We start from the raw sequence: 16,361 nt of genomic DNA, 5'->3' as shown, positions 1-16,361 counted from the left end.
CTCGGCCATTCATTAACATAATCGATAACCTATCCTAGGGGTGAAGTTATGGAGAAAGGGGGAGAGGATATTTTTATAGATGCTCATCAAGACAATGCTATTGTATTATAGTGAATTAGAAGACAGCAGTTGATGTCAGTAAGGCATTTATTCAACTAATAAGACTTATCGACTGTCACACTACTCTTATTGTCTACCCTTTGATTGAAACTAGCATTCGTTAATTAATATTCTTCTCCCGGATGTTGCAATTGATCCGCATCATTTATATGCTGCCTCCTCTCTGGCCTACGTTGAGTGATGGTGTTATAACATGTGATACTTACCACCGCCGCAGGTAACGGAACAGGGAGAGAATTGAGCTTCTATCCATTGATAGGCTGGTTTCCTACAACTTGTTCCATCACCTCCGCATACTCCGCACTCGTCTACTCTTTTCGTAGAACCCAGCTGCAGATCGCATCCTACACTCTGTAAAAATGCAAAAACGGGTTGTTAAATCGGGGTTCCTGGTTATAAAAACTCTATTTTTCTTTAGAAAATTTGCATTTTAAATGTTTTATCTCGTGTTTTTCTTTAATTTTTTTTTTTTTTTTTTTTTTAATCTTCCCTTCTCCCTCTCTTGCTCTAAACTTTTATAACTTATACAGATTTATGATTCTTAGAGATGGATTTTTTCCCAGGATAAATTCTATTTTGAATTTAGTCCCGTTCTTCGAAACTTCTTATGAATTTGATAAATATTAACGAAAATAGGGAACTTTTAAGGTAAAAGAATTGACTGAACAGAGAAGCAGAGGAATTTGTGAGAATAGGGAAAGATAAGGAGAGACGTTTCCATAATTTTTTCAGATAGGAATGTTTTTTAAATTCTAAAGAAAAATAGGGAATTTTTAAAGGAAGAAAAATTGAATGAATAGAAAATTAGGAAAATTTTTATGATAGAAAACGATGATGAAAGAAATATCCCTATATTTCCAGATAGAGAAATTTTGACTTTTATTTTAAAGCAAGTATTTAGGCACCGATTTGTAATTTATTGGTTTTCGATAGGAGAATAAGGATTAAAAATTATAAACATTCCTTAAAATTTCTAATAACTCTGTTTAATTTCATATAAAAATTTTTAAAAAATTCCCTGCATATTTCATAACAGGAAACCTAAATCAGAAAAAATTTACATTAATTTCTTGAAAAAACAAAATGTAATTCTTAATAATATTGAGTATTATCTGATTAATTTTAAATATTTTTAGAGTTAAGATAATTTATTTACTTTTTCCTTAATTTTTAAATGTAAAGAAACTTTTAAATTAGAATAATTTGCTTTCTTGAGCTTTAAAAGAAATTATTAAATTAATAAAACCCGATAAAAATGTTGAAAAAGTATAAAGAAAACTTTTATCCCTTCACGTCAGAAAATAGAAATATCTTTAAAATTAGGGAATATATTAGGGATAAATTCTTTAATTCTGTAAAGAAAAAAATGATAAATTAGTTAATTCTACATAAAAGATGAGGATAAACCGTTTAATTCTCAAAAACTCATCATCTTTACAGAATTAAACAGTTTATCTTCGTCATCCTTGCAGAATAAAATAATTTATCCCCAGCATCATTACAGAATTCGTCCCCATTTTCTTTCTACAACTAAAGAATTTATCATCATCTTTTTACAGAATTAAAGATCTTATCCTCTCTTCTTTATAGAATTAAGCAGTTTTATCTTCATTTTCAAAATTAAATTCGAAAGTATTTTTTTAATTGATACACAATATCAATTAAAAAAACACAATAATGTATACACATCGTTCAAAATATACGTAATTTCGAGTAATTTTCATCTGAAAATATTGCTAAAACTCACCATACAAACTCCCGACACGCACATATCTAGGGAACCATCTCGACATCTTGTGCCATCTATAACTTTCGATGCCAACGTGATAACAAAATTATAACTCTCAGCTTGACAGGTGAGGCTACAAGGTTTTTCAGAGTCGTAATATGGTTTCCAATTGTACAGCTTTTTACGATATGGTATATTGTTGTATGCAGAACACTGCGTCGCTCGAAAGTCGTCCCCCTTCTTACAAGGCTGGGAAAAAAAATCGAATTAAACAAACTTTAAATATCATTAACGGATGCTTTAATTCTCTTAACCTTGTCTGACCTAAATCTTTTTATATTATTCAATTTACTTACGTTCGTTTTTAATCTACATAAGCTAATCTCTAATCTGTGTCAGTCAAAATTAATCACAAGATTAAAGGAGATGAGGAAATTGAGGTAACATCTCCACCCACTATCGGTTTCTCTGATTAAGTTTTGGAACCAATCTTGTTATTCTGATCGAGGAACCGATTAATTATCTACACTAGGAAAGGTTTCCTTTTACAAAATTAAGATAAATTCCTTATTAGAATATATATATAAAAATTTTCTTCCAAGTTTCAAGATGGAGAACGTGATTCTAGAGCTGTTTTCTTGTATGCAATTCTTTTAACTGTTTAACCATTCAACCGTTTATATTAATCGCGTGTTTAAATAACGAGACGATTCGATTTTTTAAGTAAAAAAAAACCCCTTTGTAGTCGTTTCCACTCGAAGGAATCTCAACAGATTGATTCTCTTCCCTACACAACTCACCTGCATATTGCAGATGCGGTATCTAACTGATTCTCCCTGGCATCCTCCTTTACTTGTGCAATTTTTAATCTGTACACTAACTCCACCGTCACAGGTCCTAGAGCATGTTGTCCATTCTCCGTTGTCGCTCCTCTTATCCACCTTAAAAATTGAAAAAAGAATAGATAGAGCAACAACATAAGATCTTTCTATAAGCAAACACTAGGTTCACTAGTGTATAAATTTTGTTAGAAGTTACTCTAAATTGCCGAATTTCTAACCGAGGGAAGAGAGAAGTTGTGTTTGCTCGAAGGCGTTGCTTGATCTTTAGTGTCTGGTTTCACAGACTTTTCGGGGACTGGATTAAGAGGAGAAGGTTACTGAACCTTACAAGCAATGAGCAAACTCCTTTCAGGGATTTCTTTTGTTTTACTTTGTTCTTTCTTACTTACACATTTTATTCTCTCTCTCTCTGACGTCTTTGTCTGCAGATTTTTGGACGCATTAATGATGTGAAACGATAAAAAATAAAACAAATAAAATAAGAATCTCTTCAACGACTGTGACCTCCCCGAGTGGAAGACATGCTTAATATAAAGAACGTCTTCCTCATTTTTGAAACAAAGAAATGCACTTGAACACGTTGCACCAATCTCTCGACTACTAACATTGATAAATATATTAAATTTTTAAAATATCTCAAACTTACTTTTTTAAATTAAATATATGCGGGCCATCCTCTCCTCCTCCTTCTCCTATAAATTATTTTCGAATATCGTAAAAGTTTTATACGATATCGAATAAAACCCGACCGCCTCTAATTATAGTTCAAGTAAACGTATTTCGCACGTGTTACTAATTTAAATTACAGAAAGGGTGGCCCAACCGCTTTTGTAGCCTACGTTCGGATACAATTGCGAGTACAAACAATGTATCTTGCTGTTACAAAATTGATGGAAATATAAAAAATAAATCATTAACTGTTCTAATAAGATAGAAAATTTGGCTTTTAAATGAACGTTTAACTGACTTTGGGCCACTCGTGTGTTACTATTTTAAATCAGTTTCATTTATAAATCGAACATGACAAGCGTTAATGATGTGTTACTTGTTAATTTAGAGGTAATTTTATTGTTACGCTCTCCGAAAATGTTATAGGGCCTGTTCAGTTTCGTATTTTATAGAATATTTTACTAAAATTCAAATCAATTTTCAAAAATATAACTTAATTTTTATGTAAAATTCAGTATTATTTTTATAGATTATTTCGAAGAAGTTTTAAATACTTTTAATATATGCAAGGTGCTCCATAAGTGTGAAACCGTACGAGTTACGTTTATCTTTATTTATTCTTTTACATTTAAAACATGGCACCGAGTAAGGAAAAACGAATTCAAGTTATTCTGATGGTGAGACCCGCAATCAGCGTGAAGCACCGAAGAGTAACTGGATGCATTCAAATTTGTCACCAATTAAGCGCATTTGTCTGGATGCAGCATGTTAAACTCTTCAGTGTTTCACGCTGATTGTGGGTCCCCACCATCAAAATAAATTACCTTACTCAGGTAAGGAGTAAGATAATTCATTCCTCCTTACTCCTTAGCTCTATCTGTACAAAGATCAGCCTATGGTTCCAGACTTATGTGACACCCTACCCCCTTTGAGATGGGAATCTTAAGATCGTCATCATGTTCTATACGTATTTGTGTATATAGACAATTTGCTGATGATTTTATGATTCTCATTCTCAAGAAAGATTCACGATTACTTTAAAATTTTATAAAATATTAATTTAAATCTGCCGCCATAAATTTATCAAAGGTTGTAATTTGGAAAATGTTTACACAGTACTTTAGTTTTTTATTTTGTTTCTGGAGGGGAAGTACGTCTTGTTCTTATAACCGGTTCTCCTTAAAGGCCCCCATATATATCCCTCCACCCATTAACCATTTTAGGAAATCTTAGTGTATGCAGTGAGGGAAGAAAGGGATTTTAAACTCTAGCGAAATATATAATTGATTTACAAATCTAATAATATTTCTATACATGATATAAAATATTTTACATCTAAAATAATCTAATTAGATATCAAAAATTCGATTAAGCAAGAAGTCATCTATTTGTATTATGGCATACGTCCTGTAATTTCCTAGTCAGTTAGCAAATAACACGTTCTCCCTCCTCTCATGCATGTCTATGGTGATAATCTTTGACTTTGAACTATGTTCCTCGGTCATATTTGACCGTTACAACATTGTCTGTCACGTTTTCTGCCATCCCAAATGTCACAGATGCAGGAAACTCCATCACTACCGAGATAAGAGTGTCCACTCTCTAGCCGATTAGCATATTAGAGATTTCAATGATATATTGCAAACCATTCTAAGAGACAAGCTCGTAAATATCGTCCGAGTAAAGCATCCCCAATGCTCGCATTTCTAACGCAGATTTCTGACTAAGGATGTGCAGAATTTTTTGATTTTTCTTCCTTAATTTTAAAAGCTTTAAATAATCTAATTAATTTTTAAATACTGAAGTTTAATTGGCAATTATAACTTTATATTGTTTGAATTATTAAGTTTAACGTCTTCTCCTTCTCTCTCTTTGCTTTTGATCTTCCTTTCGTAATAGTTGCTGTTAGTAAATTATTTAAAATTTTATAATTTCACAATAAAATTTAAAAGGATTTTTATCAGAATAGATGCTAAATTTAATTTATTTAAAATAATTAGTATCAAAATTCCCATACAAATCTACTGTAGACGTAACGTTGATTAAATCTAAATTGATTGGGAAAAAATGAAATTTGCATTATTTATTTAAGTTTCCTGCAATTGGAGCTTAGTTTCATTAATGTAACTTATTTTTAAACATTTAAATTCTGTGCTAATAAGGTTAAAATCATTTTATAGACGTTACGAAAAGATGAAAGGTTGAACGCAATGTAGAGCAAGTAAATTATTTTAAATGGATAATTTCCTGTCAAAATGTTAAACTACAATTCTGCGAAACTAGTAATTTTCTCTCAATAATCCTGGGAAATATCCGATTGAGACACGTGGCGTGTTGGCATTTTAACCAAAATAGACTTAAAAAATGACCCCTTGATCGAATAGAGTAGGGGGGAAAGTATCTAGAGGAGAATGAAAAACGATCATCCAACCAAACACCGGAGTTTGTCGTCGCTTTTTTTTCGCTCGAGTGCGTGAGTGATTGTCTATATTCGTGAGTAGAAAATACCAGAGTATAATGCTCTCCCCCTTAAAACAAAATAATCCCCAAGTTGACGAACAGTAGTGGGGCATTAAACCAAAACTTACAGTCACGACATTAGGGTTTGATAGTCACGCCATCCAAGCACTTCCACATTAATCTGTTCTTAATGGCTTACACACCTGATCAAATTTTCATGTGGGGGGATCTAGCCGGATCACGTGACGAAAGAGACCACCCTTATTGGTCATGTCGGTAGCCATCTTTCTTAAATGAAGCACGCATTGGTATTACAAGATGGAATAAGAGAGTGATGCTTGTTTTCTAGAGCCCGGTTAGATACTTTCCACGTCGTCATAGTGACATGAATGATAAATATGTTTCATGTAGTACACACAACATAGCGGGTCACTGACTTTCTATGTTTTTACACTAAACATGGACCGAGGTTTCTTTCTTTTTTTATTTTATTCGGGTTTTTTCCGACTCTCTGTAGTAAGGGAACGAACAGGATTTTGTCGATAGTGCTCGAATTTTCGCAGATACGAATGAAAAAATCTACTTTAGAGACTTATATGAAGATAAATTGATATAAAATTTACCTTATTAATTACGAGTATATAACTAGATGCGTGTTTAAAACTGGAAACGGTTCCGAGAAACGAAATAATGCAATTGAAAACTTCCGATCTCCGACAGGTGCCTTTCCTATTTTATTACTTTACTTCCTGTCCACTTGCCAAACCCTATTATCTGATTTAAACACCGAGCCATTAATCTAACTCTAAACGTTGATACCATTCAGTATTATACACAGCATGGAGAAGAATAGAAGGAGGCAGAGAGAAACAGGGGAAAGAGGATGGAGGGAGGAGAGAAAAATTTTTTTTAAAAATGTTCCATTAATTAATTAATTAATTTCTCTAAAAAAATATTTTATAAAATAAATGTTAAAGAGGGTCGTAAATCGATAAGGAAAGCGCAGCATATGGATCGTAGAAGGACAATTTTCAGCACAATCAACAACAATTAAATGAGTGCCTGGTAATAAAGCGTTCGTCTCCCCTGTAAATCAAACTTTCCAACACGACGCACAATGCTATGCGGGGAAGCCGACAGTTAGAGAAATGTATTCAGCAGACAGAAAAGAGAAGGGTGATCTCTGCGTATGCGTCTCAGATTTAATTGGAGAAATGCCTATATACAGATGACTTGCAAGCCATTTGTAAAAGGCGCCGTCTAGTCTGGAATATCTTTCTTTTTCTTTCATTTCCTCACTACATCCTCCTCTGTTGTCATGGTAACTGTTATCCGGACGAGATTTTATGGTGTTAGGAAAAACGGAGAACAAACCACTTTTCATTTTCCTTAGCCGAAATTAAATAATATTAAATGCCCCTCTACCGATATCATTTACCATCGTTCATTACGAATTTTTTTTTTTTTTTGGCCTTTTTAATGCGCATCACTTACTCGTTCGGATGGGGAGGACATTTTAGAAAAGTTTGCGTAGATCCTCGCGCTCGAATTTTTCGCGGGAATTAAGTCGACCCCTCCCCCGCACGAGACGGTTAATTTAGACGACTTGTTGACATAACTTCGATCCATGACAAATTTAGTACTTTAGAGAAAACAAGAAAGTGGGAGCCGTAAAGCGCAGTTTGGTGCCTAAACCATCCTAAGTGCTTCTCCACATTTTTACGATCAAACCGTGTAGGGTTTGGTAAATCCATAGACTAAAAAAGTAATTCTTTTTACGAGATAAAATTCCGTCTCGCCTGCTGACAAAATTTGGGATAAGTATTGCAGTAAAAGTTTTCAGTCGCGTTTGATCGCATTCAATATCCTAGTTTTCTGATCATAAACTTGACCGCATGTCCAAAAAAAATGATCCAATTTTGGGTTATTCCTTTAAACAAAAATCCAATTTTTTTAAGTTTCACGAGAAAAAAAAGAACTCGAGCAAAAGTAAAGGAAGGACAATTAAAGTAATGCCTTTCATAACACTATATCTGATGATGTCTCTGGCTAGTGTTTACAGGACGAAAAACCATTATCTCATTCAACTTAAGGCTATTTGTATTCTATGCTTACAATAGAAGAGGCACGCGGGTCAACAATTTGTGGATGACGTGAGAGCCTTTCTATCGGATCGTTCGAGTTGACTTCCTGCTTTTTGCAGGAGATAAGAAGCAAAAACAGCTTCCGAGGTGAAGAAAGATGAAAACAGCAAAGAGAAAAATCTTTATATATAAAAGTTTGTAAAAGAGGTTTAACACAAGCATCTTACCGTGCTCGTCTCTAGTTCGTCCTCCACATTAAGAGCAGATAGTTGTTTAGTAGAAATCAGAAGGAGAAAACACTGCAAGAAAATAAAAAAAAATAAACATGTTTGTTAATTAAAAAATTACTTTATTTTTTTAAAAAAAGCACGTATTTCTATTATAGAAAAGGGTAAAAAAGACCTAAAAGGCTCAAGATATTTATAGAAAAGCGGAAGTAGAAAGATGTTTACTACACTAAAAACTAGGTCGACTTTACAAATCGTTTCTAATCCACTGCAAATCTTAGAAAAAAAATTAAGTTTTTTAAGACTTGTTTGTAGGAAGAGTGAAGCCAGAGCAATACAGAAAGCTAAGAGAATATCATTAAAAGGTATAAATGATCCTAAATCAAATTAAGAAGCAAAAATATCCGAGTTGTGCATCATGAACCATTCAATTAATAGTGACAAGTATAATTCCCTCTAAGAGACTACTACTAGCTGGCCAAACGCCCAATTTCTGTCTGACCCGTGGCATTTTCGCCATACGACACCACTTAAAAAAACAAAAAATAAAAATAATAAGGGGAAAAAGCTCTGGTTAGATATCTGATGAATGTTTATTGTTTTCTCTCAAACAAAGGAAGTGGAGTTTTTCATTATTTTTATATCTTTTGTCACCGGATGTGAATTTAGAAACTAGAATATGTATATTTTTCTCTACAATATCCATGTGTAAAGGCACGCTAACTGCCCAACTAGGTTAAGATTTGCATACGCTGTAACCCCCTCTCTCAATTAAAACGTTCCCAAATTAGAATCTGGCTAGCCACAATCGCAGCGAGACCGATGACTCGTCAATAATAATCGATGATACTAGCTTATAGTACAATTTACTGTCGTGAGATGTCTCCACCTGCTTCTGTGTCACGTGCCTCAGGTGTGAGAACGGTAAGGATAAACTCCCCCCCTCTCTCTCTCTCTCTCTCTCTCTCGCTCTCGCTTTCTCTCTCTCTCCCCTTCTCTACCTTAAGAACTTTGTCACAAGTGATAAGTCACTTATTGCGAATCGCTTAGCGTGACAACGTCTCGCTCTGTAGCATATGCGATCAGTAATTAAACTAAAGTAAGTGGTGCTACACGCACGCGAGCAACGATTGGCTCGCAAATCTGTTTATTAGATTGTTGTTAAAGATTGTTATCAACAGTCACGGGAATTTCTTTAATGCAACACTTTAACCTAAACGCGCGGCGAATAATAATAGTAAATTTTCTAGCTCGATTTAATAGAAATATATGCGATAATATTGTACTTTTGTATGTCTATCCGCTTGTGGAATGAATTAAATATATGCTACAAGTATGCATTGAATGTACAACAACTCAGGAGTTAGGAAAGACTAGAGTATTTTTCGCGTTTCTACACGCGAATTTATCCATATTAATGTCATATATAACGTTAAATTTGGTATTTAGGCTTTTATTAAACCATAATGTTATAGTTTCTTAATATGTTTCATCAATATAACTTGAGAAAGTTTAGTAATTTAGTATTCAAAGTGTTTAATTTTAGCTATTGATACGTGCTAAATCGAAGTTATTTTGCTATATTAAATAAATATTATATATAAAATTTTATCTCTGTACTTTTTTATTATAATTTATAAACTTTAAATTACTAAAATTAATGATTTAGAAAATAAATACCAAAGAAAATAGCCTTAAAATAGATACATAAACATAAGTCGGCCTCTGAGACAAATATGAGATTTAACTTTTAAGATATTTAACGACGATTGGTTGGAGAGATAAAGAACTTAACTACAATTGGATAAAAAATTTAAAATATACAGAAGTAATTTATGTTCGACGTAAATTTTAAAATATTTAACGGTGATTGGTTGGAGAAATAAACACCATGATTACTATTGGATAAGAAACTTAAAATAAGCAGAAGTAGGCGTATCTTTATTATCATAGCCAATCGTCGTTAAGAAAACATATCTTTGACCAAGCACCCTTAAAACTTTTTAAGATTTATATGTTATTTATAACGCAGAGGACCGCCAACGTGTTCTAAATATAATTTTTACGTAATATTTAATATTCGAATAAGATAATGGTGTTCATCTTTTGTTTAATGCATATATTCTTATAATACAATACAAATATATATAAAAATAGCGTTAAATATTAAATTTAAGCCTAAATATACGCAGATTTTAGTAATTTAGAAGTATATTTTATTAAATTTCTTGAATTTTGGAACTAGTTTTGGACTAAACTTGTTAAAATTTCCGAACTAAGTATAAGAGTTGCATAATAATTAGAAAATAATGATAATTTGCGATAATTAATTTACTGAATAATTTTAATTTATGATAATTAATTCCGTATATTCTAACCCTTAAATTGGGACAATTAACGTAGAGTTTAATACAAAACATATTAAGAATTTTGAACTTTTTTATTAAAAGTTTTCCAATAAAATCAGTTCATATTAAAGGTATAATAACGTTGAATTGATTTAATTAAATCTCAGTAAGTTACTGGAGAATTTGACATTGTTTTCCTAGTATAATATATCTCTCTAATGTGACTAGAAGAAACAAATTACTATTATTAACATTGAAGACTTACGAATGCCTTAACAAACTAAAGGATATTTATCATTATACTTTCAGAAAGTTGGTATATTCTTAGCAAAGTATGACATTGGAAGTGCAATTATGCCGAAAGAACGTGTAAAAATCGGTTAAAATTTTCATTTACATCGCAGATATCGTGTCATACATCATCCATTCTACGAGTAAACGAACTAGAAAACTTGTTCGATGAGAGAACAAGTAGAATTTTACCAAGAGAAGATCATACTAAAACTCCACAAAAGCTGTCAAAAATTTGAAGATTTCTTAGAAAAATATATCTTTTCGATATATATATTTTTTCAAATTTTATTTTCGGATGTTGGAAAGGATTTTTTCCTCTCTCCTCCTCCTCCTCTTTTCCGCATCCTCCTCCTCTTTCTCTCCACCTTTTTTTTTCTATTTATTAATGATACTGCCGAAGTAGTTCCCCATTACACTTGCCAAACCGAGTAATTAAGGATCATTAGCAGCAAGGTGGAGTTAGAAAAGGGGAAGGGAAAAAGTAGCCCGTGTAAAAGTAAGTGATGCAGGTTTTCTAATGATAGAAAAGGAGCAAATATGCGATATTTAACTGAAAATAAACATTCGAAAATTAGTTCGAACAATTACTTTTCATCCATATTTATCTAGATAAAGTTTCAGAAAGTTCAACTACTGAATAAAATTAACCCGAGATGTATAAAAAAAAATTATTATAAGAGTGACAAATCTAATAAGTAAATGTAAGATTTTTACAACGTCTCGATTTTATGGCTGCAAAATAGCACAAGTTTTTTATTTTATCGTCCGAGAAAAAAATAATATATTTGTATATTTGTGCTTGTAGAATATAGAGAAATTGTTATTAAAAATGTCAAAGAGTGAATTTTCTTTTTATAAAAAAAAATAAAGAAAGAAAAACTACACCACAATGTCTCGAATAGTTTTAATGGAATGAGAGTTTCTCTTATTTATTTTGCAATTTCTGTTCGAGTTATGTAATTCTTTTTTATATTTCTACTTTTTTTATACATTTCTCGTATGTTTTATTATATAAAACTTCAATAAAATTATTAGTTTTACTCGAAATTTATCATAAAAAATCGCTACTTCTCTAACAAAACTAAGAAAGCGAATCGCATCCTCTTTCGAGATTCCTCTTCTTCTTCCTCTTCTTTTACATTTTATTTATTTTTTTTCTATTTACAATCTTGTATATTTTAAGTTATTAAACTTCTACAAGACTTCTTCCTTCTTAAATAAGAAACATATTTTCCAAAATCCGTCCGTTACTAAAAGGATTATGGATCATAAATCCACGTCTCCCTCTTATCGTCTCGAGTGTTCTCGTATAAAAACACTTTTGGGTAATGTTTGTTGAGTTTTCTTCGATGGTAGGAATTTCGTAATGCATTAAATTGATGAAAATTCGTCGAAATGTTAAAATTTACTTCATAATTTCTCCAAAAAATCCCTATACAAATGCCAATTTTCAGGTGAGGAAGAGGCACGATTATCTCTAGTTGAATGTGGAATATACGTGAAGAAAAAGGGAGCCATATTTTAATGATTATTTATTCGTATGAATGAATATAAATTACTACAATAACTCGATACAATGTCCAAAAATTGCTTTTGTGTAAGCTTGTACATGTATTTAATCAAACCATATATATCCAAATTGTTAAATGGAACAGTATCATGCAAATGAGATTGTAAGAGACAGTGAATAAATTTAACATTATCTTGAAAGATAATGCTTAAAATATATTCCGAAAATTAAAAATATATATATATATATATAAAAAACAGAAAATCGAATTTGTAGTTATTATCGGATCTTTCTATGGTTTAAAGCTAAAAAAAATAAACTCATGGAAAGAAATCTGGTTAAAAACAGTCACGATTCAATTCAGATTTTCATTTCCATATAGTTCTGGCAATAACCCAACAAAGACCCTCTCCCTGTTTCTCTTTCTCTACACAATATAACACTTAGAAACAGTTAAGTGTATATATTAGCATCAGTAGGAGGTTCTCTCATCAATCATGCAGTTGACTAGTAGCATTTAACCTTAAAAATTACCAACAAAAATGGATTTTTTATCTTACTTTTTTACAGATGTAGAAACAACTAAGATGGGTTTTTTTATATATAAATCTTGTTTAAAAAAACGTTAAAAAACGGTGTAAAGTTTCTCCCAATCGAGTTAAAATGGAGAGAGAGAGAGAGAGACGTCTTAGATTCGTAACAGGATAACGAGTGTACAATAAACGAAAAGGGGCCTCTCTTCTACTACAGAATCACCACTAAACATTTGGCATCTTGCCTGAAATGATGAAAAGCAAAACGAAGAAGGATATATGCAGACAAAAGTTTTATATATATATATAAATATATTATATATAGTCACTTATATACTAGTTATATGCCTTTGTAATGTCCTTCACTATAATATTTTAAGGTTAAATTTATGAAAATATATAATTTTATGGGCTTTTGTTAAACTTTCTTACTAATTTGGATGAATTTTAGCACACAAGAATCATGTTTTTTCTAACTTTTTATGGTTCAGACAGGGAATTTTTGTATCAGTGATGTTCTATAATTCAATTTAAGCTTGTATATTTTATAATTTTCTTTCTATAAAACGTTGTATATCCTGTACGTGTTAATTGTTTATGTAATGGAAGATCATGTGGATCTATTCTATATTCAAACGTTAACTGTATACAGAATTATACAGGATTAAAAAAATCTATGTACACGTATAGCAAAAGTATAATACTTCGTTTCTTAAATACATTTACAGTAAAGTATAAATAAACATGCTGTAAATTCGTGTATACTAATGCATTTACGGATATTCTTATATATTCCCGTAAAATTGGCTAGTGTATACGATACAGTATATACTTGCCAATTTTATAATACGCAGTTTACAGTTTAATATACTGAATTAAAAGAAATTATCACTGAGTATAGGCCTATAGCAGAAATATTACCCACTTCTTACTCTGTTTCTTAAACGTATTTACAAGAAAATATAAACAAGAATACTGTAAATACATGTATAATATATTCTATAACACATTACACAAATATTCATGTATATTTTTCTATACATTTTTATAAAATTGGTATTTTTATATTCAGAAACTAATGATGTAATTAGAGACTGAAAGTGATGAGACGAAACAACTCACTCTTCTCTGAAAACCTTTAAGAATATATAAATCAAATCAATAAAACAAATAAAAAACAGATATTTTATTAATTACCATTTCAGTTTTATGTTTTTAAGCGTAAAATTGGGGATACTCTGTGTTTGGAGCCCCTCTATCAGACTCTGGCTTTAATATAACTGAAGAAATAATTGTTTATTTTAGATCAGATAGCATGTAAATTCATAATAATCATATCAACAATTCAAGATTATAATACACGTGTACAGTACACTACAATGCATTATAATTCATGATGCTGATTAAATTCAGAATGATAAGATTATTTTATAATTTTTCTTTATATTTTTAACTATTTTTTAAATTTAAAAAGTTTGGTGTAATATTTTACACTACTTTCTCAATTTTTAGCACTATTTTTGTGTAATTTTCAATTTTATTTAAAAAAATAGTAGCGAGATGCGAGTGTGGATGAGGGGAGAATGGCTTATATAGGAGTTAGATAGATACGGAATTTACAGGAATTTAATAAAAATATAGGTCCTAAAATAATTTTAAACTAAATTTAACCGTTAAAAATATCATTTATAATCAAAAATATTATATTTTATACCCTTCAAAGTGTAAAAATCACTTTTAAAGACAGTGACTTTTATGTATCTGTCAACTATCTTAATGACAGTGATAATGGGATGTGACGGAATATAATAAGAATATAAGGCCTAAAATAATTTAAAATTCGAGTTAAATTGTTAAAAAAAACATAATAAACAATCAAGATTTTTATATTTTACATCCTTCAAAGCGTACAAACCATTAAAAACTGGTAGATAACGGAGAAGTGGGAGTTAACCTACCATCGACACTTGTACAAAAGTTATTTAATTATTAGCACTTTGAAGTCAATTCTCCGACATTTCTAGCCCCCCCCCGTCTGAATAAATTTAGTAGACTCGTTTTTCAGCATTTCTTTCTTAAGAGGAGGGCTCCTTTATCGGTAAGAAAAGTTAAGTTCAAAGGTCAAACAGGTAATATCGGGCTCGAATGATTAATGGAACTTCAGTATCCGGGGAGGCATTAGTAGCTTTATATAGAAGGGAATTGTACAATTTTTCCAGTTTAGTTTTTCGTACAGGACTCATGGCCCTGGGCTAGGAGAACAGGTGCAACGGGCAGGTAGGTGGATTAAGTGACAAGTGAGAAACAAAGAGAAAATTGAATGTACTTCAACAACAACAAAAAAACGTCTAGAGAAAGGGCGTGTTGTGGGTGTATCGACTTAATTATCTACCTGTTTGGTTTGTAGGTAAATTAATTTACAAGATAATTAACTTAAATCATACTAGAAACCTTCGATTTCGTCTCTCCTCCGTCCCCCGTTTGTAAGGAAAGAGGAAGGAAGGAAGAGGGGGAAAGAAAAAATAGGAGAAATACAATGAGTAGATTCGGTTCCGCTTATCGTCCCGTTGTAAATTTGATGGATCTACACTTTGTATTCACCTGCACACACGCACACACGCACCTGCTGGCAATTAGCCAATCGGGTGTACACGTGAAAATAGTCACGCGTGACGAAAATGTGGCACTCTTAGCGACAATAGCCCTCTCGAGAATGAATTATCCTCTTGTGGAATGTTACTCCATATAAATCGTGTCGGCCAACGGGGATGTACCGAACACTATACTAGTGAGAGGGGAGTGTTGAACAACGAATACACTAGAAATTAGCATGTGAAAAAAAGACAGTTGTACAAAGATCATGCATGCATGAGATGGTTATTTTTATATATACGGATGGTTACTAGAATTCGTATGCAGGGCCACACTTGTCCGAGGCCTCCCGTAACAAAAAATTCGTAACGTTTCTACTCCGTCATACTCATATATGCGGGGGCGTAACGCAGTGTATACATTCTTATTGACATCTGTACTAAATTTAGAACGGAGATAATCGTAAAAATCCGATAGAAAATCGACGCGCGTACGGGTTATAAACTATAAAATCTTACTCTCCAGGCGATTTTCTGTGTGATTTTATCGTATTTTTCGTCTTGAGGGTGCGGTGATGTTTACCAAATTCTGAACACCTGTGGCACAGATACCTTTGGTCGCCATAGAAACGCAAAGATTCGAATAATGACAACAGTAGAGAGCGTGATTGCCGACTAGAATCGGCTATTTTCAAGGATAAAAAGAAAAAAGGGAAGACAGGTGTGATCTATGATCCGCCATGTATCAAAAACAAAAAAAGTTCCCTTTTTCCTCCAGATCTTTAAGAGGTTAGAGGGATAAGTCGGTAGATTTACCCCCAGGTGATTCTTCTATTGGAGATATAATGGATCTTTTCAACTAGTTGGACAGGTGTATGGCAGGTAAATCTCCACTTTTCAAAGCAATTGCTTCCCCTCTTCCAGACGACTAAATTAACACACTTAGGAAATTCA

The 16,361-nt window shown here is 32.0% G+C and overlaps 1 protein-coding gene across 1 annotated transcript in view; it reads right to left on the bottom strand.

The window, feature by feature from the left end:
• The window catches only part of LOC136985963 (protein madd-4-like), a 36,730-nt gene that overhangs the window by 6,096 nt on the left and 14,273 nt on the right, over window positions 1-16,361 (bottom strand). The window contains 4 exon segments of the mRNA XM_067283384.1: window positions 327-471; window positions 1,868-2,098; window positions 2,650-2,790; window positions 8,132-8,203. Coding sequence (XP_067139485.1) covers window positions 327-471; window positions 1,868-2,098; window positions 2,650-2,790; window positions 8,132-8,203 — 589 coding nt within the window.

The sequence above is a fragment of the Centruroides vittatus genome, unplaced genomic scaffold (assembly GCF_030686945.1).
Source record: "Centruroides vittatus isolate TY-2023 unplaced genomic scaffold, ASM3068694v2 contig_983, whole genome shotgun sequence".
NCBI classification, from domain to species: Eukaryota; Metazoa; Arthropoda; class Arachnida; order Scorpiones; family Buthidae; genus Centruroides; species Centruroides vittatus.
Note: the sequence above shows the minus strand (reverse complement) of the source record. Positions and strands in the feature narration are given on the sequence as shown.